This window comes from Ptychodera flava, chromosome 17 (genome assembly GCF_041260155.1).
Source record: "Ptychodera flava strain L36383 chromosome 17, AS_Pfla_20210202, whole genome shotgun sequence".
In the NCBI taxonomy this organism is placed as follows: domain Eukaryota; kingdom Metazoa; phylum Hemichordata; class Enteropneusta; family Ptychoderidae; genus Ptychodera; species Ptychodera flava.
In genome coordinates this window covers 455,061-478,360 of record NC_091944.1, presented here as the reverse complement: position 1 = coordinate 478,360, position 23,300 = coordinate 455,061, and the positions used below count along the sequence as shown (strand labels likewise).

General features: G+C 36.0%; 1 protein-coding gene across 1 annotated transcript; it reads left to right on the top strand.

Moving 5' to 3' along the window:
* Positions 1 to 9,538: 9,538 nt before the first annotated feature.
* LOC139115081 (polyadenylate-binding protein 1-A-like) lies at positions 9,539 to 21,133 on the top strand. The gene is made up of 10 exons (XM_070676966.1): positions 9,539 to 10,300; positions 11,836 to 12,029; positions 12,204 to 12,319; positions 12,514 to 12,751; positions 12,981 to 13,214; positions 13,626 to 13,829; positions 14,188 to 14,335; positions 14,796 to 15,094; positions 15,256 to 15,483; positions 19,627 to 21,133. Exons 1-10 carry the CDS (start codon positions 10,105 to 10,107, stop codon positions 19,708 to 19,710), a joined length of 1,941 nt encoding a protein of 646 aa, XP_070533067.1. The 5' UTR covers positions 9,539 to 10,104; the 3' UTR covers positions 19,711 to 21,133.
* The last annotated feature ends 2,167 nt before the right edge of the window (positions 21,134 to 23,300 follow it).

Sequence of the window (23,300 nt, the reverse complement as noted above, 5' to 3'; positions counted from 1 at the left end):
AGCCTTCCATACTTCAAGCATGGATGTACAAATATGAACATCCACGCTTCAAGAGCTTCAAAATAACCCCCACAAGCGGTAGACCAGAAAAGTGTTGTCAAAAAGTTTAGAGTCCAATTATCTGTCGCCGAGGCGCATTCTGCTTCAACAAAACAACGGATTCCTGGTGGCAGCCTATTCCACCGTTGGTGGCAGCCTATTCTACCGTTGAGCACAAAAGCAAGGATCTACAACGTGTCTTTTACACTGATGCGTTTCTAAACTCCATGTATTGACTATTAGCTAATGTAGCTAAAGTGGCTAAACACAGCTAAACAACTACCCAACTATCGTTCTAAACTTTATAAATTTGCCGTTCTAAACTTATTGAATTTAGCAGATATACTTATCGTTCTAAACTTTATAAGGTTGCCGCTATTTAGCTAGTAAGGCTTTCTGGCAGACCGAGAAAAAAAATTGGGTTGATATATCCGATATTTAGCGCGTCTAATTGTCGTTCTAAACTTGATGAATTTGATGCTATTTAGCTCTGGCTTTCTGGCACACCAAGAAAAAAATATTGGGGTGATATATCCGATATTTAGCGCGCTAATTATCGTTTTAAACCTTATAAATTTGATGCTATTTAGCTGGAGCTTTCTGGCAGACCAAGAAAAAAATTTGGGGGTGATATATCCGATATTTAGCGCGATAATTATCGTTCTAAACTTTATAAATTTGATGCTTTTTAGCGTGTCTAATTATCGTTCTAAACTTTATAAATTTGATTCTACTAGTATTTAGCTTGGGTTTTCTGTCAGACCAAGAAAAAAATTTTGGGGTGACATATCCGATATTTAGCTTGATACTTATCTTTCTAAACCTTATAATTTGATGCTATTTAGCTTGGGCTTTCTGGCAGACCAAGAAAAACAATTTGGGGTGATATATCCGATATTTAGCGCGATAATTATCGTCCTAAACTTTATAGATTTGATGCTTTTTAGCTCGGGCTTTCTTGCTGATCGAGAAAACAAATTTGGGGTGATATATCCGATATTTAGTGCGATAATTATCGTCCTAAACTAATTATCGTTCTTAACTTTATATATTTGCCGCTATTTAGCTCGGGCTTTCTGGCGGACCGAGAAAAAATTTTGGGGTGATATATCCGATATTTAGCGCGTCTAATTATCGTTCTAAACTTTATATATTTGCCGCTATTTAGCTCGGGCTTTCTGGCGGACCGAGAAAACGTGAGCTTGTAGGAGCAGTCTTGTAGAACTAGGAAAGTACTATTTGTTTTCCCAAGAGGTATGTTTGAAAAAGTGACTTGTCCCGTAGACCTCATTGAATAGTACCTCGTCTCGTATATAATTGACAATTGGAATAGGCCAGAAGTTGGAATGGGCTTGACGTTGTTAATTTATAAGAGGAAAGTTTTAGAATCCAAAGCTCTAATGTGACTTTCCCCAGACTTCCGTAAATACATGTAGTACCTCCTATATGATTGACCATCGCAACTGGCAAAAGTTGAATGTCCGGAGGTAGAGAACAGTGGCAGTAAGTATGTAAGCATTGAAACAATCGTGGTGAAGAAAAAATGTCAATGTTTTTTTGCGCGTCTAAAACAAAGACTGTCAAACAGTTACCGATAGTGTCCGTGACAAATAAACCAGATATGCAAAGTGAAGACGAATATAAATAAATGTAACCATAATGCCACATTTCAAATGACCAATAAGGTGTGTTGAGATAATCTTATTTCCAGGACGATCGCGTCCATTTGTGCAGATTAAACGGTGCAAATTAATGCTAATAGCCTTATCAAACGTGTTGCCGGCCAAGCTGCCACCTCCAAGGTGCATGCTCACAGTAAGACACAGGGTCCGGCGAGCAATATTCGTCTACGAATTATGAATATGATCAATAAATGTCTTGTATTAAACTTTTTTTTATTATACAAGCCTTACCTGTGTCTAGTGTGTGCCTATTACTTTACCCTAGCTATCTGAGGATAGTATTTCAAAGAAAACAGTCTCTATCTGTTAATTGCCCTCCCTAATCCCCTTCATTAATTTGTTCTGCCGATCGCCAACGCGGGGGCTTATCGCCCTGACCAAATACCTCGTTAGCAGCTCATAAGGTAGTAGTGGATAGAGGGACTGTGGACAAATAAACAAGATACGCGGAGTGAAGACGAATGTAAATAAATGTAACCATACTACTACATTTCAAATGGCCAAGGTGTGTTGAGATAATCTTAGTTCCACAACGATCGCGTCCATTTGTGCGGATTATGTTAATGTTAATAGCCTTATCGAACGTGTTGCCGTCCAGGCTGCCACCTCCCAGCCGCGTGCTCACAATGAAGATAAACTTCATAAAATTGCCGCTCTTCAGCTCGGGCTTTCTAGTGGACCTAGAAAAATGTTCTGGGATGATATATCCGATCTTTATCGCGTCTAATAATAGTTCTAAACTTCATAAATTTGCCGTTATTTAGCTTTGGCTTTCTGACTGACCTAGAAAAAAAAATTGGGGTGATATGTCAGATATTTAGCGCGTCTACTTATCGTTCTGAACTTGATGAATAGCATCAAATTTATAAAATTTAGAACGATAATTATCGCGCTAAATATCGGATATATCACCCAAAATTTTTTTTCTTGGTCTACCAGAAAGCAGATATTACTCTGGCTATATGGGCTAATTTAGAAAGTTTAGAACGATACTTAGATCGGCTAAATATCGGATATATCACCGAGTAAAAGTTTGGCTGGGGAGGTCTGATCTAAACTCCAGCTGCATGTGTGCTAATGTAGAAAGTTTAGAATGATTTTTAGCTCGGCTAAATATCGGATAGTTGGGCTAAATTTAGTACATTTAGATGTAGATGTAGACAAATCAAAATTAGCTTTCTAAACTTTCAGCTAATTTAGAAAATTTAGATGTAGATGTAGACAAATCTAAATTAGCTTTCTAAACTTCAAGCTAAACTTTCTAAAAATGATAAAACACAATTCCGCACCTTAATGCCGGTCGGGCCGGCAAAATCCGGGAAGGGGGTCACCTTAAATTTGACAACTGCAAAGGGGGGGGTCATGTATTTTTCAAACAGCTCAGAGGCCGGGGGGGGGGGGGGGTTCACTGAATTTTCATAAGTATCCGTCCCGTCAGAAAGCAGTTTCAGTGTTCAGAAATATTCTATCAGTGTTCGGAAACGATTCTCTGCATGATTTCATTCTCTGAAGTCATTTAACTGTAAATCTGAACAAAAGTATAATTATCTGTCACATGAACACCTTGACTTGGCAACTTTGGAGCTTGTCTTATTGTAGATCGAGCTCACTGAGGGCAAAGAACAATTCCTACTACTTACATTTTGTCAGGGAAATTATTTAACAGTTACCCATAGACTACTAGCACCATAAAAAGTGAAATTATACTTTTAGGTGAAGTTCCAATATCATAATTGTTGTCAACATCTGAACTTTTAAATACCCTATTTGAATCAAGTATATTTGTATCAATTATCAATTATCAAACAACTATAAAAGCACAAATTAATTTACTTTAGCATTGTAAAAAAATAATTCATAGTTTTCTCATAGACTCCAATGTATAGTGAATCAACATTTGGGTGAAATTCCAAAATCCAAGTTCTTGCACACATTTCAACCTTTAACCATCCTAGTCAAACTAAGTACTTTAAAATGAATTATCAAAAGTCTATAAATACACAGATTTAGATAGTTTTGTATTGGAAAAATTATTCATAGTTTCCTCATAAACTCCCATGAACAGTGAATCTACATTTCGTTGAAATTCCAAAATCCAATTTCTGGCGAACACATCCATTTGTCACCACCCTAGTCTAATCAAGTACTTTAATATTAATAATCGAGAGTACATAAATACACAGATTTACCTATATTTGTACTGGAAATATAGTGGATGAACATTTTCAGTAAAATTCCAAAATCAGATTTCTTGTACACATAATATGCACCTTTAACCATCATATTCTAATCAAGTACAATTATGTTAATTATTCAACTTCTGAATATGCACAAGTACAGCAAGTTTTTCATTGGAAAAAAAATATTCACAATTTTATCATACATAGACTCCCATATATACTGGACGAACATTTTTGGTGAAATTCTAAAGTGAAGTTTTTGTTCACATACCAGTTGTATCAACCCTATCCAATTAAGTACATTTATGTCAATTATCAATATCTATAAATGCATACATATAGTTTTGTATTGAAAAAGTATTACATAGTTTTCTCATAGACTACCATGTATAGTGAATCAACATTATCAACAGCTGATTATCAATTAAATCCAAATATCAAAATTTTGTACACACACGCTTGCACAAAAATATTGCGATCCACCTGTAATTTCTGTCCAATCCCTTTGAGGGTTACAACAAGTCAGAAGGGGAAATTTGAACATTAACAACTTGTCAGTTTGTAAGGAGGGTCATTTGAAAAATCTGAGAATCTTTTTTTTATTCTATTGCCCCCTGAGGTGTTTGTCTGTGCAGCTTTACTCAAGCAATGTGTGGGGGGGGGAGTCATGAAATTTTTGTCATCTAAAAAGGGGGGGTCATTAATATATTGGTGCAATGGGTAGGGGGGTTCACTTATTTTGACTGATGTGCAAGAAGAATTTGCATGCCGGCCCACCCCCGGCCATAATAACTGAACGTTCCCTTATCAAGAGGGGAACCAATTGAATGCAACTACGCCGAACTGGTTATTGAATAGAACTCTATTTTCTTAGTTTTTGTGTGGCAGAGTTTTTATTTGATAATTTAGCGGGCCAAAAAGCAGACTGTTACAGTAATCAAGTTTGGATGCGATAAAAGCATGAATTCAAGTCAAACCCTGATTAAGAAATTTGCGTATTTTTACAAATCCTCCATGCAGCAAGTCATGTTGATTTAGATAAATTTGCAACATGAGCACACATAAATGCCAAAGCAGAGATTATTTACAAAAGGAGATTAATTATAAAAAGTTGTTGTTGTTGTTGTTGTTGTTGTTTCTTTATTCCTCCTTATTAAAGAAGAGTTCCAGCAACACAAATTTTACAATCACAAAGACTCACAGAATTATGAAAAGGAAAAGTTATTAAAAAAACAGAATGAAAAAAGTTACACTCGACAGGAGGGAAAAATCCAAGGCAGTTTTAACAAGCAATTCTCTCTCTCCTGGCTGTAGTAGCAAGCAGAGCTGAAACAAAGCTTTCATCTTCCAAATTGTAAAGATGTACAATGAAATGAACCACTTCGGACCAAAAGCGATTTCTCTCGGTTCAAGCACGGTCCCTCTATAGAGCGACCGTGGTTCAAGTTTCTGTATCAAAACACGTTTTTTTTGTTTGTTTTTTTTTGTTTTGTTTTTTTTTTATTCAATCCATCATCCAACAGGCGTTAGACCAATTATAGGATGAGGTAAATAACCCACTAACCCCCAATGGAGCACTGAGGAGTAAAGTGCCTTACTCAAGGGCACAACACCGTGCTGGAGTCTCGAACTCACCATCCTCCGACAGTGAGTCCATTACTCTGGACCTACCGGGTCTTGAACTGGGTCTCGAACTCACCACCCTCTGACAGTGAATCCGTTACCCTACCCACTGTAGTTAGGTGAATTAGTATATAACTTGTACCTTTGTATATGCGGACATTGCATTCTCTCTAAGTTTGACAAGATCTTCATGATAAACGTAAATGTACTTCTTTTAATTGAGGAAAAGTTTTTACTTGCAACATGAGCAGACATAGATGCCGAGGCAGAGATTATGAACAAAATGTGATGAATTAATAAGTTGTTGTTGTTGTTGTTGTTGTTGTTGTTGTTGTTGTTGTTGTTGTATTAATGAGTGAGTGAGTGATTTGTTTGAATTAATGAGTGAGTGAGTCAGTCAGTGAGTTAATAAATGAATTAATGAATGAATGCTGAAATCCCTGATATATTCATGTCTTGTCATTTATGAAGCTTTGTTGATCGTAATATAAGCAAGAAATGTGACTCATCACTTGCTTTTCGAATAGAACTACATATACAGCGACTCAACGGAGTGGCATGACACACATTTTAAGTCGTTGTATGCGGGTAAAAGGGATGGCACTGAGCTACAACACTACTCTCTCATCATTGCCACAGCGATCCATAAACTTTGTAATATCAGTAAACTCTAAAACTAAGTAAACCGATGTATGTTTGTTGTTTTGTTACAAAAGTGAGGCATTGAGGTATCATATCTTATTAACAACATCCACAGCAACATCTTTCAGGCTACCTGATATCAAAGGAATGGTCTACTACTGTCATTGATGGTGTTTAAAAAAGGTATGCAGTCAGACCTCTACCAGTTTAATATTTTCCGTCTTTCGTGTTCTGTTTTCGTACTTCAGTTTACACTTTACAGCCCTTCATACTGACACACTTCTACTTGATATCATGATCTTCTCTTAGAAGTCATCAGCGGTACGTTTTATTGAAATACGTACGAAAGATAGAGAGAGGGCGCTATAATCTATACTCAAATATGTACACCTGTACCTCAGTGTTTAGATTTCAACCATTTATCTTCAGTTTAACTGCCCCTTTTAGCTGATAGTTTTTTTTTCAAAAAGATAAATTCATTCCAACAACGTGGCAAATAAAACAAATCTACATGACTGTGAATGTATCGAGCGAACGAACAAAATTACAAAGCAACTTATTTGAAAATAATAATCATAAAGAGAAGAGAAAGAAAGATATCAAAATAATCATTTTATCATATGAATGCGTTCAGGACGAATCCTTCTCCTCCAAGTCTTACAACCTTGTAAAACTTTGTGATAAAATCTTCAGCTTTGTTAATTATTATAATTATTATTTAATTCTTTACAAACGCACTACACATACGTCTCAGTGCATTGTACATACCATAAAGGACAAAAAATAGACAAAGTTATCAGATAGTAAAACAACTCAGAATTGACTTAAAATTTGAGATGATGAATTAAAAATTAGAAAATGAGATAAAATATAGTGTCCAGTAAAACCGAGTCTAATAGAATAAAATATAGAAATGAGTAGTCCCTGTAAAAACATAGATGGACCTATGAATAGTATTTAGTAAAAAGATGTGTCTTTAAACCACGTTTAAAACAGTCAATAGTTTGAGCAGTACGAATCTCAAACGGCAAAGAATTCCATAAATCAGGTGCACACACAGAAAAGGCTCTTTGACCGTACGCTTTATTAAACCTCCCTCGTGGTGGCACTAACCGTACGGAGTTCGATATCGCAGGTCTCTGGATGTTCATGATCTTTTAAGTGAAATACAATGCATTCATCCATGAAGAAAGTGCAATCAAGTCATTTGGTCTTGGACATTGATATCACTCTTTGTCAAATCATAGTTCTCTAAGTCTAGAATATCGTCACTTTCTTCATTTTTAATGTTTAAATTACTTATTTATCTTCAGAAATATGAAATTGATTTGACGAGTGTCTCATACTCAGTCTTAATTTCCTCTTGCACAGGTCTATTTGTACCTTTGATTTTTGCTGTTGTTTTCAATTGTAAACCAGTCATTTCTGTTATCATCCCAGACACTCATTCACAATTATATTCAGAGAAGATGACACTTCCTTCATTCTCTGTCTAATTTTCATTGTACTACAATACTTCACAAAGGAGATTGTTTCAATGTTCAATTAACTCCTGTAAGTTTGAGTGACTTCCAGTTATTCAACATATTCCCATACACATAATTGGGATTCGGTTGTTGTTGGCTTTGAAATTGACATGGAGATAGTGATAATTCCGATTCAGTTTATTGTCTAAATTCGCAATGAAATGGGCTGGCCCATTACTTATCAGGATTTTTCGTAAGTCACTTTATTTGAAGTGCATTGATCTTTTCATCGATGTCGACAACGTTTTTGCCACAATCTTAATACTTTTGAATGAATTCGAAGATCCCTCTTTTTAATGACTTCAAGTTTGCCTAGCTCTCCGACTAAAATTCAATAACTCCTTATTTGCGGAGCCTCCCTTTAAAAGGACGCGAAGCTATGGCGGCGTTCCAGTTAGGTACGTGATTAAATAATATCAGGTACCACAGTTTAGATGTAGCCAGCATATTAGCTATTATTGTCCCGCCTTTAAAGGAAAGATTTCTAGTATTTCAGATCTTAAGGCAATTTGTCAATTTTTCCGTAACTATTTTCCAGTTTTCTGTAGTTAGTGTTTCCAAGCCTAACCCCTAAGATTTGCAAAACCTTGTCTGAAAAATCTATCCCTTCCACTGAATCAGTGCGGTTTTTAAAATTCCCTGCCCGTAAACCTTTAGATTTCTTCTTGTTCACCTTCGCACCTATTGCTTTTTCATATTTGTTGAATATTTTGAAAGACTGTGTAATGCCTTCTACATTTATCAAGTATGAAGTTGTATTTTTTCTTCTTGTTTGTCTTGTAGAATGAAACCTGTAATGCTGTCATCTTTATGAATATTTTCGGCTGGCACTTCTCCTGTCGGTAATGGTGATAAAGGGGACCCTCGTGTCACACCCTTATGAAGTTGAATACTGCGAGAAAGAAAGCCATTGCACTTTACTTTACATATAGTATTGGTATAAAAAACTTTTATCCACTGGATGAAGTGACTGTCCAAATTGAATTTGTCAAGAACTTGAAAAGGGAAATACATGTAATCTCTGTTAAGCCTAGTCAAAAGCTTTCTTTTGGTCTACATAGACTGATGACAATTAGAGTATTATAGGTTATTTTTACATATTCAAAAAGATTTCTTGTGAAGACATCGTTACCACCAATCTCCCATCCTCAGGCTGGAAAGTAACCTCAATGATCTGGGTTGCATATTTGCCACTTTCCGTATTCAAGAACCTTTTATAATAATAATAGTAACATTTTTTTGCTTGCTTGTAAATATAGGATTGACATCACATTTGTGGCAATAAAAGCGTGATATAAAAATAAGTTCAAATTTTTCTCCAAGAAAGATAAAATCATACAGTATAATAATAGTAGCTAATAATAAATATAGCTAGGTATTTCTTTGTTTATATAAAGTAAAAATATAATCTGCAAGTTGTTTATTAAAAGATAACTCTTGTTTTGTTAGTAGAGAAATAAGCTGATTTTCAGTTGTATCGTTTAGAAAATTGATTTTACTGAAAAAGTTTTCTTTGGACTTTCGTATTTCTGACAGACTAATAAAAAGTGTGTTTCATCTTCAATACTGTTGGTGTTATAGACTTATTCATCTCCAATCGTTTAAGTCTGCATTATCTCCCATTTTATAGAGCAAAGAGACTGAATAAACTTTCTGACTATTTGTGAATTCCCCTGAATTAAGGCGACAGTTAAAAGTTAAATATGCCAGTAGCATTTGTGCAGAAAATTTACGATCTGAAGTGGCAATCATAGCGCCCTCTACAAATTGAGGAAAGGACTTGCCCCTGCATATCAGACAGGGACACCCGGATGACATGATTGAACGTCACTAGCTGTGATCCGCCATAAAATAGTACATTCTGCTTTCTTAATTGTTCGGAGACTTGGAAGTAGTTATGTTGATTTTTTTAAAACTACATAGCTATCTATAATTTTTGCTATACACTAGGATTATGTACCGCCAGAAGGTGGAAATGACTTTTTCCCTGTATTTTAAAATGTTCGGGAATTTCCGGAATATTCACCTGCTGCTTAGTATAGTGGCACGATTACAATCGGGAAACTTCGGTGCGGAAGGATATGAAATTTAACCCTATAAATATATACATCTGTCTGTGTGTCGTCTCTCTTCATTTTTCTTTTGCGAAGAGTGTTTTGTAGCTGTTTGTGTGTCTGTTTTAGGTCCACAAACGCTGGCAAAGTTATATACATATTGAAAAAAAACAAAAAAATCACAAAATTTCAAAACTTCTGTTAAAAAAAATTTAAAAGAAGCAGTGAAACGAGGGTTAGTACCAAAGTTTGAAGATTTCGAAGATTCAACAACGCTCTGACAACGTACCGGTATAACTTCCAAGTCTAACAAATTTTCAAGGTTCTCATTGCGGTTTGCTACAAAAAGAGTTAGAAGATGAATCCACCACAAGGACCAAGCTACCCGATGGCATCTCTATATGTTGGAGATCTACACAACGATGTCACCGAAGCAATGCTGTTCGAGAAGTTTTCGTCGGCCGGACCCATCTTGTCGATCCGTGTTTGCCGTGACATGATCACCAGACGTTCCTTAGGATATGCGTATGTCAACTTTCAACAACCCGCAGATGGTGAGTGAAATTTATTTTCTATAGAAATATCGATGTTAAGGAAAAGAAATTTCAGTTTTAAGAACGGAAGTGCCTGATGAACGCGATGCCAGTACTTCAACGTAAATCAAATGAATCTGCAAAGTGAGGTGCGTCACGTGGAGATCGTACGACTCTGAGTGTGCTTCGTTTAAATCTCACCAGAATATCTCGAATCCTTTGCGAAAATATCGTCCTTGTAAAGTGACAGTTTATAAATATGATCAAACAGAATCCCAGCTCATGTGATGTGAACATGATGGTGCCATTTGTCCACAAATCTCCGTTTTACATGGCTTAGATTCGTGCAACGTGTAATGTGCCGGCCATGAATTGTAGTGACGCAAGAGCTTTTTCTAAACCGGATGGCATGGCACTACGAGTACGTGACTGGAGTTGAGGCGTACATGTACCATTTCTTTATTATTCGTGTGAGCCCTTTAGCTAGGTCCATTCAATTTTACTCCGTGCTTTGCTACAAACTTCAAATTTGAGCTCCGATGGAAAAAACACCAGGTTTCGTACTGTCGAATTCACCCCTGATGGATTTCTCATACTCTCGGATATTATGGATGAAAGGGCGTGTCCGTTGAACACCAATTGCAATGCGGACCCATTTCTTATCATCAGACACTTTTCTTAAATGTTGGAGCGTAGAGGGAACGTCCCAATATAATCCATTGAAAAGTTTCCTTGAACAATTTGAAGGGGGATTTTACAACTGTAAGTTTCAACTGAACATTTGAAACTATAGCTGTGAATTGCATGTCTCAATATGGCACATAAAATAACACCAGGTGTTACAGAAACCTTCATATATTCATTGTTTCAGAAAAGGATGGATATTTGCAAATTTACTTGCAAATGAATCCCATTAGACATTTACTTTTGTACATCACATGATAGCCACAATCAGTAGCATAGATCACACTTGTTAAAGTTATTTACTGAATTATGCTATGAGTAATAGACATATTCTTCTTTTTAAGACAACATAGTTTGGATATGTAAATCCCAGTTGTTAGAACACTTTAAGCTGAATAAAAAATATATTGCTGTTACTAAGTATGAAAGATTTCCTTTTCATTGAAAAGAAAAATATATCCATCTCTGTAGATATTAAAATATGATTGTTGTTGCTACAGTATGTACTTAAGCATAAACATTTGTTTCCATGTCTTTAAATTATTGATGTGATGCTACGGTGTGCAATGGCAGCTACAGAAGTATGAATTTGAAAGGCAGAAAAGCAGCACTCCAAATTCTGATATTTAATTTTAAGTTAATTGACAGTGAACATGATTGGTAACCCTCTGTTGACGAAACCTTGAAGAAACTCCAGTGATCATCTAATCTCAGGGAGAATGCCAAAGAGATGGACCTTCAAGTTATATGATGTATGTGTGGTTTTACATAGAAAATGTCACCATCCTTGGTTACAAGTAAGCCTCGTCAAAAACAAACTAAGTGAACTTTGTGGAAAAGATTTCTTGAATGTTTGTCTGTTTTGCTCACAGCTGAACGTGCATTGGACACAATGAATTTTGATGTCCTGAAAGGCCGTCCCATTCGCATCATGTGGTCCCAGAGAGATCCATCCCTACGCAAGTCTGGAGTTGGCAATGTTTTCATCAAGAATTTAGACAAATCTATCGACAACAAAGCTATGTATGACACATTCTCGGCTTTCGGAGATATTCTTTCTTGTAAGGTAAGGAAAAGTTGATTTACTGCGATCCCTGGTATATTGTCAGCTTATAAAATTGCATTACTCGTTCATTGTTGAAGTCCTTTTCTGTTCTCATTTCTCTCCCATTTGAAATAATTATTCTGCTTACTTTTCATCTGTGTGTTTCTCATATTTTTAATCTGTATATTTTGACAGGTGGTTTGTGATGAGAACGGATCAAAGGGTTATGGATTTGTACATTTTGCCACTGAAGAAGCTGCTAATAAAGCTATAGAAAAGGTTAATGGAATGTTGCTCAATGGAAAGAAAGTGTAAGTATGTCCATGTGTCTTAATCAGAGTTGTCTTGAAATCATAATAGAACGCATGTCTGTGGTGTACATCTGCATCACAACATTGACTGCAATGATTTGTCCTCATAGGTATGGAGGTGTAAATTTATGTCCTGGCAATCAATCTGTGACTGCATCACATTATTGACCACAATGATTTATTTATCCATATAGGTATGTAGGTAAATTCATGTCACGTAAGGAACGTTATGATGCAATGGGTGGTCAACAGAAGAAGTTTACAAATGTTTTTGTCAAGAACTTTGCAGAAGAGGTTGATGATGAGAAACTCAAAGACATCTTTGAACCTTTTGGTAAAATAGTCAGCCACAAAGTTATGTACTGTGAACACACTGGAAGACCCAAAGGATTTGGCTTTGTCTGTTTTGAAGACCCACAGGATGCTGAGAGGGTAAATATTTTCCTTTACTCAGTTATGTACTTTGCTTCCAGCTTTTTGGGAAATGAAGATATTTCATATTTGAAGCATATAGTGATAAAAGTAACTATTCGCACTGTCTGATCCCTCTTGTATTGATGCTAGCATGCTTAACCACATTTAATGTTGAATGTGGAAATTATCTGTGACCTGAAATTTTTAGTCCATTGACAGGTACGAAATGTCCACTTCTTTGTTTCAGGCAGTGGATGAGTTGAATAACAAGGATGTGAGTGGACGCATAATGTATGTGGGAAGGGCACAGAAGAAAATAGAAAGACAAGCAGAGTTGAGGAATAAGTTTGAAATGATGAAAGCAGAACGTGCTAATCGCTACCAGGGTGTGAACCTGTATGTTAAGAATCTTGATGATACCTTGGATGATGAACGTCTTAGGAAAGAATTTCTACCATTTGGAACCATCACCAGTGCCAAGGTATTTGTCCACAGTATATTAAAAATGGAAGAGTTAAATAACTCCTATGGTACTAATAGCCTGCCAGATGTCATGACAAACATGTCACTAAATTCACAGCAATCCTATGTATTGACAGTAACATGATCTCAAGCCATTTTCCATGACTAATATTGATTCAACTTCACCATTTGTAGTTTTCACAAGGTTGACAGCCAACATGTACTGATACATGGTGAATGAATAGGTAGGCGGCTTGCTTACAGTGTTGACTTGACATGGCTTCTCAGTGATTCAAACACTTTGTCAGAGTAGTGAACTGATCTAAGGATGACAACCTGAAAGACCTAATGAGAGATGCATGTCAAATAAGTAATCTTTGTGAGCTGTCAAACTTGATGTGCTAATTAAAAAGTGTCGTTTTATTGCTAGGTTATGACGGAAGGTGGACGCTCTAAAGGGTTTGGGTTTGTGTGTTTCTCATCTCCTGAAGAAGCTACTAAAGCAGTGACTGAAATGAATGGACGCATTGTCAGCACCAAGCCACTGTATGTAGCATTGGCTCAACGAAAGGAAGATCGTAAGGCACATCTAGCTTCTCAATTCATGCAGCGCATGTCAGGACTTAGAGTGCCAGTGAGTATAAAAAAAACATTCGACTAAGATTTCCAAAGTTAAGTTCTATATCCAACAGGCAGTGTGATCCCTCTTTCTAAGGGTAAACTGGACTTTTTCATTCAGGAATGATGTTGTGGAGTCTTTTGATCTACAGACGTACGTTACTGTACAGTAGCTCTTTGTTCAGAGGTACAATGAAATCTGAGAAATATCAACTTTATTAGGAGTCTCATGTTGTTGTTATGGAGTAAATATATTGTGCAAGATAAGTTTATCATTCAGTAACAAAAATTGTTATCAAACCTTAAAAGTTCCAGACCACTCTTTAAAGGTAATGATTCGAACCAGACAAAAATTTACCACTTCACATTAACAGGGCCAACAGGTGAATCAGATGTACAACCCAGGTGTTGGATACTATGCTCCAACTGTGCCACAGTCTCAGAGAGGATTCTTTGCCCCAGCTCAGATGGCTCAAGTCAGGGCCAATCCACGTTGGCCACAGGCCACACAACCCAGACCAGGTAAGACATTTTCATTGTTCAATTATCTTTGTGTCTTCACTGACCACATATAGAAAGTCATAGAGCTCATCACATTATTCTTGTCAAAATTTGATGAATTACCTATGATAATATCGAAAATTTAATTTGCAAGTATGCATTCCTATGAACATTGCAATACTTGACGTAAATGCTGCAATTTTAGTTTAATCAGTTAGCAACTCTATAAAATTAGAAGCAGTACCATGGGGCAGTTGGGTAGGTTATGGGACTCACTATCAGAGGATGGTGAGTTTGAGACCTGGTGAGTCCACAGAGTAACAATACTTCCTTTCACAAGATGGCTTGAATTGAAAAGTTTGCCAACAAAGTCTCTGTAGTGTGTAAAGTGTCACTTTGAAGGTAGGATTGGTTACATGCAACAAGCCCTGTCAAAACTTGGTTCAGTAACAAACAATGATTTTCTGTGTCACACAATTAGCTCAAACAGCTGGCTTCCAAACCATGCCCAATGCAGCCGCAGCCCAGTTCAGAGCTGGAGCACCAAGAGCAGCAAACAGTGCCAACATCCGCACTGCAACACCAGCTAGTGCCAGACTACCACAGCCAGCTGCTGCACAGAGAGTGCCAGGAGTTGCTGCCACCCAGCAGCAGACCGCTCCAAGAACTGCAGTACCAGGAGCCATGCAAGCTAATCCCAGACCTAGCTACAAGTATACTGCCACAGTGAGGAACCCTCCTGCTCAAGTTCCAAACCAACAACAGGCAGTACTGTCACAAGTGAGTGAAAAAATAAGACGTTATGTCCCTTCTTTCCTCATCACCTGCATTGTTAAATGATTAGAATTTAGTGATGTATATTTAACATACATTTGTGAATTGCATGAAAGTTCTACATCGATGAAGGAGTCATGACTTTAATATGTTTTATTACTTTGCAGCAAGTACCTCAACAAGCTGTACAAGTACCAGGACAGGATCCTCTGACACCAAGTATGTTGGCTCAAGCCCCACCACAAGAACAGAAGCAGATGTTGGGAGAGCGTCTCTTCCCTGTCATTCAGCACACCCATGGTGATTTGGCCGGAAAGATTACTGGAATGTTGTTGGAGATTGATAACTCAGAGTTACTGCACATGTTGGAGTCGAGAGAGTCTCTCAATGCCAAGGTAAGAAAGCCCTGAATGTATGTTAAAGGGCGATGGTCGTCGGAATGGTGCTCAAAGGTCACTAGGGACCCCTACAACCAATATAAACACTGTATCTAAGCTACGTTGGGGATTGATGAAAGTTAAAGCATGTTGGTCTTAATGTACATCGTAAAATTTAAATGTTGCAGCTATTTTGACATGATGCATCTATATATGTAGTGCATGAAATACATTGTTTGTAAACAAGAAAGTTGCACATGCACAGTTCCGACGACAACTTCCCTTTAACCCAGGTACAGCCCTCTCTATACCCAGTGAGTCATAATACTGAGATTCATTACAAGACCGCTTTCATTTGGAAGAAATGTGAAAAAAATGAACTGATAAAATGACATTGTCTACCCAAAAGTATAACACAAATTCAAAGTGAACTTTCAGCTTGATTGACCTGAAATTGTAGCCTCTATATGATTTTTAGCTCCCATAGCCATATGTATATATGGCAATGGAAGCTATTCTTATAGGCTAGGAAAATGTCTGTATGTATGTATGTCTGTCTGTATGTCTGTCCGTCAACATCAAAACTCCAAAACCGCTGCACATTTCATCTTGATATTTGGTGTGTACATGGATGATGGGCTGTAGATGAGATTTTGTTCAAATGAAGTTGTCATTGCCAAAAATATGCAAATTAGTGCCAAAAAAGGCGTTTTTGGTAAAAAATCTCCTTCTTCATAACCGCTGGTCAGACAGCTTTGATATTTAATATACAGGTCCCTAGGGATAACCCAACTTGGATTTGTTCAAATTGTGATGAAATATGCAAATCTGTATTTTTAAGGAATTTTTTTGTCATTTTTGGTCAAAAATTTATTTCATCAAAACCGCTTGTCTGACAGCTTTGATATTGGTATACAGGTCCCTAGGGATAGCCCAACTTGGATTTGTTCAAATTGTGATGAAATAAGCAAATCTGTATTTTTAAGGAATTTTTTTGTCATTTTTGGTCAAAAATTTATTTCATCAAAACCGCTCGTCTGACAGCTTTGATATTTGGTATACAGGTCCCTAGGGATAGCCCAACTTGGATTTGTTCAAATTGTAATGAAATAAGCCAATCTGTATTTTTAAGGAATTTTTTTGTCATTTTTGGTCAAAAATTTATTTCATCAAAACCGCTCGTCTGACAGCTTTGATATTTGGTATACAGGTCCCTAGGGATAGCCCAACTTGGATTTGTTCAAATTATGATGAAATATGCAAATCTGTATTTTTAAGGAATTTTTTAGCTCCGCTGTCAGCGACGCGGAGCTTATCAAATAGGTTGATTTTCCGTCGTCGTCCGTCGTCGTCCGTCGTCGTCGTCGTCGTCCGTCGTCGTCGTCGTCGTCCGTCAACAATTGCCTTCTCCTCTGAAACCGCAAGTCCAATTGCTTTGAAATTTTATATGCGGTTCACTTGGGGTGACCTCACTTAAGTTTGTTCAAATCGTGGTGAAATTTGCATATTTGTATTTTTGGGGCATTTTTTGGTGTTTTTGGTAAAAAAATCTTCTTTTCTCAAACCGCTTGTCCGATTGCTTTGAAATTTAATATGCAGTTTACTTATGGTGACTTCAGTCAGATTTCTTCAAATCGTGGTGAAATTTGCATATTTGTATTTTTAAGGCAATTTTTGTCATTTTTGGTAAAAAAATCTTTAAAAATCTTCTTCTTCAAAACTACCGGTCAGATAGCTTTGAAATTTGGTACATATGTCCCTAGGGATGATCTATTTAAGATTTGTTCAAATTGTGAAGAAATATGCAAATTTGCATTTTTAAGGCAATTTTTGCCATTTTTGGTCAAAAATGTATTCCCAAAAAGTACTGGTCTGATAGTTTTGAAATTTGGTATACAGGTTTCTATAGATGCACTTAGTAATATATATTGAATTTCTGATGAAATCTGTAATTTTGTATTTTTGGGCAATTTTTGCCATTTTTGGTCAAAAATGTGTATTGCCAAAACTACTCATCTGATAGCTTTGAAATTTGGTATAGAGGTTCCTACACATGAACTAAATGATATGTATTGAAATTATGATGAAATCTGCAATTTTGTATTTTTGGGGCAATTTTTGCCATTTTTGGTCAAAAAATGTGTATTTCCAAAAGTACTCATCTGATAGCTTTGCAATTTAGTATACAGGTTCCTACAGATCACCTTAATGATATTTGTAGAAATTATGATGAAATCTGCGATTTTGTAATTTTGGGGCAATTTTTGCTATTTTTGGTCAAAAAACGTGTTTCTCAAAAAGTACTGGTCTGATAGCTTTGAAATTTGGTATACAGGTTCCTACAGATGAGCTAAGTAATATATATTTAATTTCTCCTGAAATCTGTAATTTTGTATTTTGGGGGCAATTTTAGGTCAAAAAATGTGTATTTTTCAACAACTGCTCATCTGATAGCTTTGAAATTTGGTATACAGGTTTCCATAGATGAACTACATGATATTTATTGAAATAATGATGAAATCTGCAATTTTGAATTTTGTGGCAATTTTTCCCATTTTTGGTCAAAATATGTGTTTCTCAAAAAGTACTGGTCTAACAGCTTTGAAATTTGGTATACAGGTTTCTATAGATGAACTCAATTTGATCTTTTGAAATTATGATGAAATCTGCAATTTTTATTTTGGGGGGGCAATTGTTGCCATTTTTGGTCAGAAAATTTTATTCTCAAAACACTACTCATCAGATAGCTTTGGTTGACATGTTCCTAGGGATGATCCGATGTGATATATTCAAAGTATGATGAAATCTTCAATTGTGTATTTTTGCAGCTTATTTTAGCCACTTTTTCTGGCCACTGCATTGAGCTATCAAAGATTTCCTCCTCCTTCATCAACATGTGTCAAAAATAGTTATTCTCTACATAAACACAGCGGAGCTATATCGGCCGCTAGGTCGCTTTGTTTTTGTCATTTTTGGTCAAAAATTTATTTCATCAAAACCGCTCGTCTGACAGCTTTGATATTTGGTATACAGGTTCCTACAGATAAACTAAATATGATATACAGAATATATGATGAAATCTGCAATTTTGTATTTTTGGTGCAATTTTTGCCATTTTTGGTCAAAAAATGTGTTTCTCAAAAACTACTTGTCTGATGCCTTTGATATTTGGTATACAGGTTCCTGGGGGTTCTCTTAGTGTGATATAGTGAAATTTGATGAAATCTTCAATTTTTGTATTTTTGGGTCAGTTTTTGCCGTTTTTGGTCAAAATATTTGTTTCTCAAAAGTTACTCATGTGATAGCTTTGATATTTGGTATACATTTTTATACGTAATTATGATGAAATCATCAATTTTGTATTTTTGCAGCTAATTTTGCCATTTTAGGTCAGCCATCCTGAAATGAGCTATCAAAGATCTCAACCTTCTTCATCAATACATATGTCACAAAATGTTGCTCTCTTCATAACACAGCAGAGCTCTGTCGACCATTGGGTCGTTTGTTAGCTCCCATAGCCATATGCATATATGTTTACAAGTTTACATGTTATTGAAAATCTCAATAGCCACTGAGCAGATTAGATGAAAAATTAGCATGTAAGTACTTTGGGCTGACCTGAAATGATTGTGCACATCTTGGGTCAGTATCTTGGACTTGCTTTTTTCATGAATTTTTTTGTAATTTTCTCCCATTTTTGGTCAAAAAATCTTCTTCTCTGAAACCACAAGTCTGATTGATTTGAAACTTGGTATGGAAGTGCATAGGAGTGACCTTTCTCAAATCTGGGCAAATCGTGGTGAAATTTGCATATTTGCATTTTTTAGCTATTTTGTTTCATTTTTGATCAAAAATTTTTTTTAACTCTGAAACCACACGTCCGATTGAGTTGAAACTTAGTGTAGAGGTTTTTACGGGTGACGTCAGTAAGATTTGATCAAATTCTGGTGAAATTTGTATAATTTTATTTTATTGGGGGAATTGTTTCTATTTGTGATAAAAAAATCTTTTAGCTTGATTTTAGCTTGTTTTGATAACTATATGGGAGCGACCAGTGACATTGTCACTATATGATTTTCATATTTTGGAAGTAGAAAGTGTTGCTTCTTAGCTTTGATGTTGACCATGCTCATCATGTGTTCTGTTGATTAAATTCCCCAGGTTGAGGAGGCAGTAGCAGTGTTGAAAGCCCATCAAGCCAAGGATGCTGCAAAGAGCCAGGAGACTGCCAAGGCTACTGCTTAGGACAACACATTCAGCATGTGTTCAAATATCTTCTCATAACTTTTGCTGAAGGCTAAACCCCACTGTAATCAACAATAAAGTTGAGCATACTTTTTGGGAATTTTAGGGCTGAAAGAACAAACAGCATGAAAAAACTTTAAAAACATCTAGGAAAAAAACAGCAAAATACAACCTAATAAAAATAGTAAAAGAACTGAAAAAATCTCAAATGAATATGCCACTCAGCATTACAATCAACAAATAGTAAAAAAATAAAAAGCAAACAAAAAAAACAGGAAAAACAGATAAATGTTGAAAAATATAATTATGAAACTACTAAAAAAACAGTGACAAACATCAGGATAATGGATCTAAAGCATAGGGGTAAGTGTTTGCTATTTTGAACTTTTCCACTGATGTCATTTAGAAGTGATACCAGGGGGCATTATATTTATCAGTGGAAAGGAGTTCTGTGCTAGTTGTAACACCCAAGTAGTGAATTCCCAGTGTGTATATCGGCTATTAACAAAGATTGCTGGCTAGTGATGGAAATCACAACCCCAGTTAAAAGCATAGTCTCAACAGGTGCAAAAATCAAACCAAAAAATAGCAAAATTGAAAAGTTTGAAATAAAAAAAAAATTGTCTCAGTGTACATAGGGATTCAGTGGCTTGTTAATAAACACTACTTCACATCGACCTGATAACCGACTGGAATACACCGAGTTTAGTATGATCTGCCTTGTGAATGCAGTTTCCAAGATAAAATGTGAAAGTTTACAGGATAGGTTGTAAGGTAGATTTAAAAGAAACACGATGTGTCTTTCAATCTTGGCAAATGAAGTCAGTTTTGAAGTAGTGTCTTTTTTCAGCTTTTGAGGTTCTATCCCTCCTTGTTATTGGTTTTCAATTCCAATGTAAGATAAATAGAAACAATACTGTAAAGTTTTCCTGCTTCATTGTATTACTTTACTGTTAAGGGGAAATGATCAATCTGTCTGGACCTAGCAGAGAATTGAAGTTTGTTCAAAGCTGAATATTACTGGACGCTGTTGCATATATAACCCTACTAAAACTAGTTTTACAAGTTTGATATATAATACTTTGAACATCAATTTCATCTCCTCTAGGATTTCTTCATGTTAGGATTAATCTTTCCATTGGGACTGAACTTTTTGATTTTGAGATTTTGCCTGATCATTATGTAACATTGTTATGTATAGGATTTTGCTGTTTATTTTTGTATATAACCCTTTCAACTGTTCAGAAAATGTTAATGAAAACAGAATTGTACTACTATTGATCAGGAAATTTACTTGGAATGTTGTGAATTGATTTCATGTTGTTTTGCAACTATTTGTTTCTATCTTTCTAGAACCATTATTCTGATTTTTACACTGTTATAAACTGCAATCTTTGGATTAAACTCGTTTCACTCTACAAAACTGCTGTGGTGTGTGTATTTTTCTCTGTACACTCAGATTATGGACTGTCTACCAATGATGGCACAAATGCTAAGGTTCAACTCTTAGGGGTTGGGTGATGGATAACAGTACTGCTTTTATGGTTGTGTGCACTAAGAACTGTGAAAAGTAACTTTTGTACAAACTTTCCACAATGGAACTCCCAACCTTTTTATTAAGGAAAAATCCCTGTTTATTAACTCTGGGGAGAAATGGAACTTATTTCCACAAAACTATAACATTAAAATTTTATTTACGCCACGACTTCAAAGTGAGCCACCAGAAGCGGTAGACAAGAAAAGAAATTGGAAGCCAAATATCTCAGCATTACATTACCTTCCCAAGTAGAACTTCCCAAACCATCAAGAAGATCCCTCAGTTGGCCAGAAGTCTTGATTTGTCTCACTAGCTTAGTTGCATGTTCCCACATGAACCATTAGATCCAGAGGGATTGGACTTGATAGGGAAATGATTAGCTTTATAGGCTCCGGCACACAGCACCAATGTCATCAGTTTGTTGTTAAGTCTGTCCATCTGCCTGTGAAACCAAATTTCTGGAGTTCGTAACTCTAAAACTTTATCAAATGTGACCAGCTTTGGTATGGGAAATGTTAAGATAATTAAGCTAGAGCCAAGTGGAATCTCATAGATGTGACTTGCAGATTTCTGAACAAATTCTATTAAAGGGATACAGTTGTCAGAACTGAGCTCAAAGGTCATGGTGATTGATGAAAGTTCAAACGTCTTTCATAATCTATATCATATATTGTTTGTAAACAAGAAACTCGCACAGGTGCAGTTCAGACACTTTCTTCTCTAGGTTTTCCATAAAATTTAAAAAATTTCCATTAGTGACATTACTGTTTTTATTTACGACATTACTTTTTTCATATATGGCACTACTAAGTCTATGATTACATTTTGCATTACCACAAGAAAGACTGGGTCTGTCAGAGTCAAGCAATTCATGACCTAAATTGGCTATTTATCTATTGTTTTGTGCGCAAATACTGTCTTAATACTCATGATATTACTTCACAATTGAGCAACTGCACATATTCAAAGTTAGCAATTTGAGTTGGGTGAAAATAAGCTCTGAGTTAAATACATTCTGTCATGGAACTGATCTCATGTACAATCTCTGAACAGTGTGATAAGCACATTGGTTTTTGTACTGACTGAATTATGAAATGACAGAATTTTACATTTTTGTTACAGAGATACCAAAGGATTCAAATTGCTAAGCAATGGTTGCTAAGGGTAATTCCCAAAATCAATCAAAATGCAAAGTTTTCATGGTTTTCTTTGCATAATAAAGATTTACAGAACCGTACAATTCTAAAAGACGCAGGTTTGTAGGGATTGGTCAGTGACGTCACACATATACAAATTTTCACCGCTATAGTTTAAAACGTTTCAGCTCCTAGTTTCCTAGCTCCTAAATTTTCCAAAATTTCAGAATGTAACACATGGGATATCTGTTTAGAGCCCCTAGCATGGATTAGGTTATCTGTTCAAGCACAAACGATTTTTGAACAGGAAAATATCTACTATGTCATTTTGTGAAATTTTGAAGGGTCACAGTCCAGAATTTTCAGAAAAGCATAATATCTATATTCTCATGTATGACTTCAATAATCCTACCAAAAGTCAGCTAAATTGGTTAACAATTGAGAGTGTTGAATGATTTTGAGCATTTTCAAATTACCAGGAGTTAAAAATCCATAGAAAACAATGGAACGGTAAGATTTTTGCACATGCAAAAGTGTGCGTTTGGAACGTTGCCAGCGATAGCAACCAACGCGGTCTTTTGAATCCTTTGGTATTGCCTTAAGTCTCTGGTAATTCAACAGCCTAGGGCAAGAATCAAGTACACATACTGACATTCATCAATTACCAGGTCTATGACACACTTGTTACATGCTTCATATATCAATCATTATGATCCCTAATAGGATTCAATGGTAACTCATTGACATGGAAGGTTGCAGATATTCAATATTTGACTGACAATATAAACCTGGAACTATTTTAAACTTGACAACTGCCAACTGATTCAAATTACTGTTTGGCAGAAAATCAGGTTTTTACAAAATTATGCAAGAAGCCCAGCCCAGTGATTTCTGGCCCACTAATATCTGCGTAAACT

What these genes read in the sequence shown, in the direction of transcription:
- LOC139115081 (XM_070676966.1), top strand. Translation starts at nt 10,105, where the DNA reads ATGAATCCACCACAAGGACCAAGCTACCCGATGGCATCTCTATATGTT. An exon ending in CTTTCAACAACCCGCAGATG is followed by an intron (nt 10,301 to 11,835) that starts GTGAGTGAAATT and finishes TTTTGCTCACAG; the next exon opens with CTGAACGTGCATTGGACACA. An exon ending in TGTCAGGACTTAGAGTGCCA is followed by an intron (nt 13,830 to 14,187) that starts GTGAGTATAAAA and finishes TCACATTAACAG; the next exon opens with GGCCAACAGGTGAATCAGAT.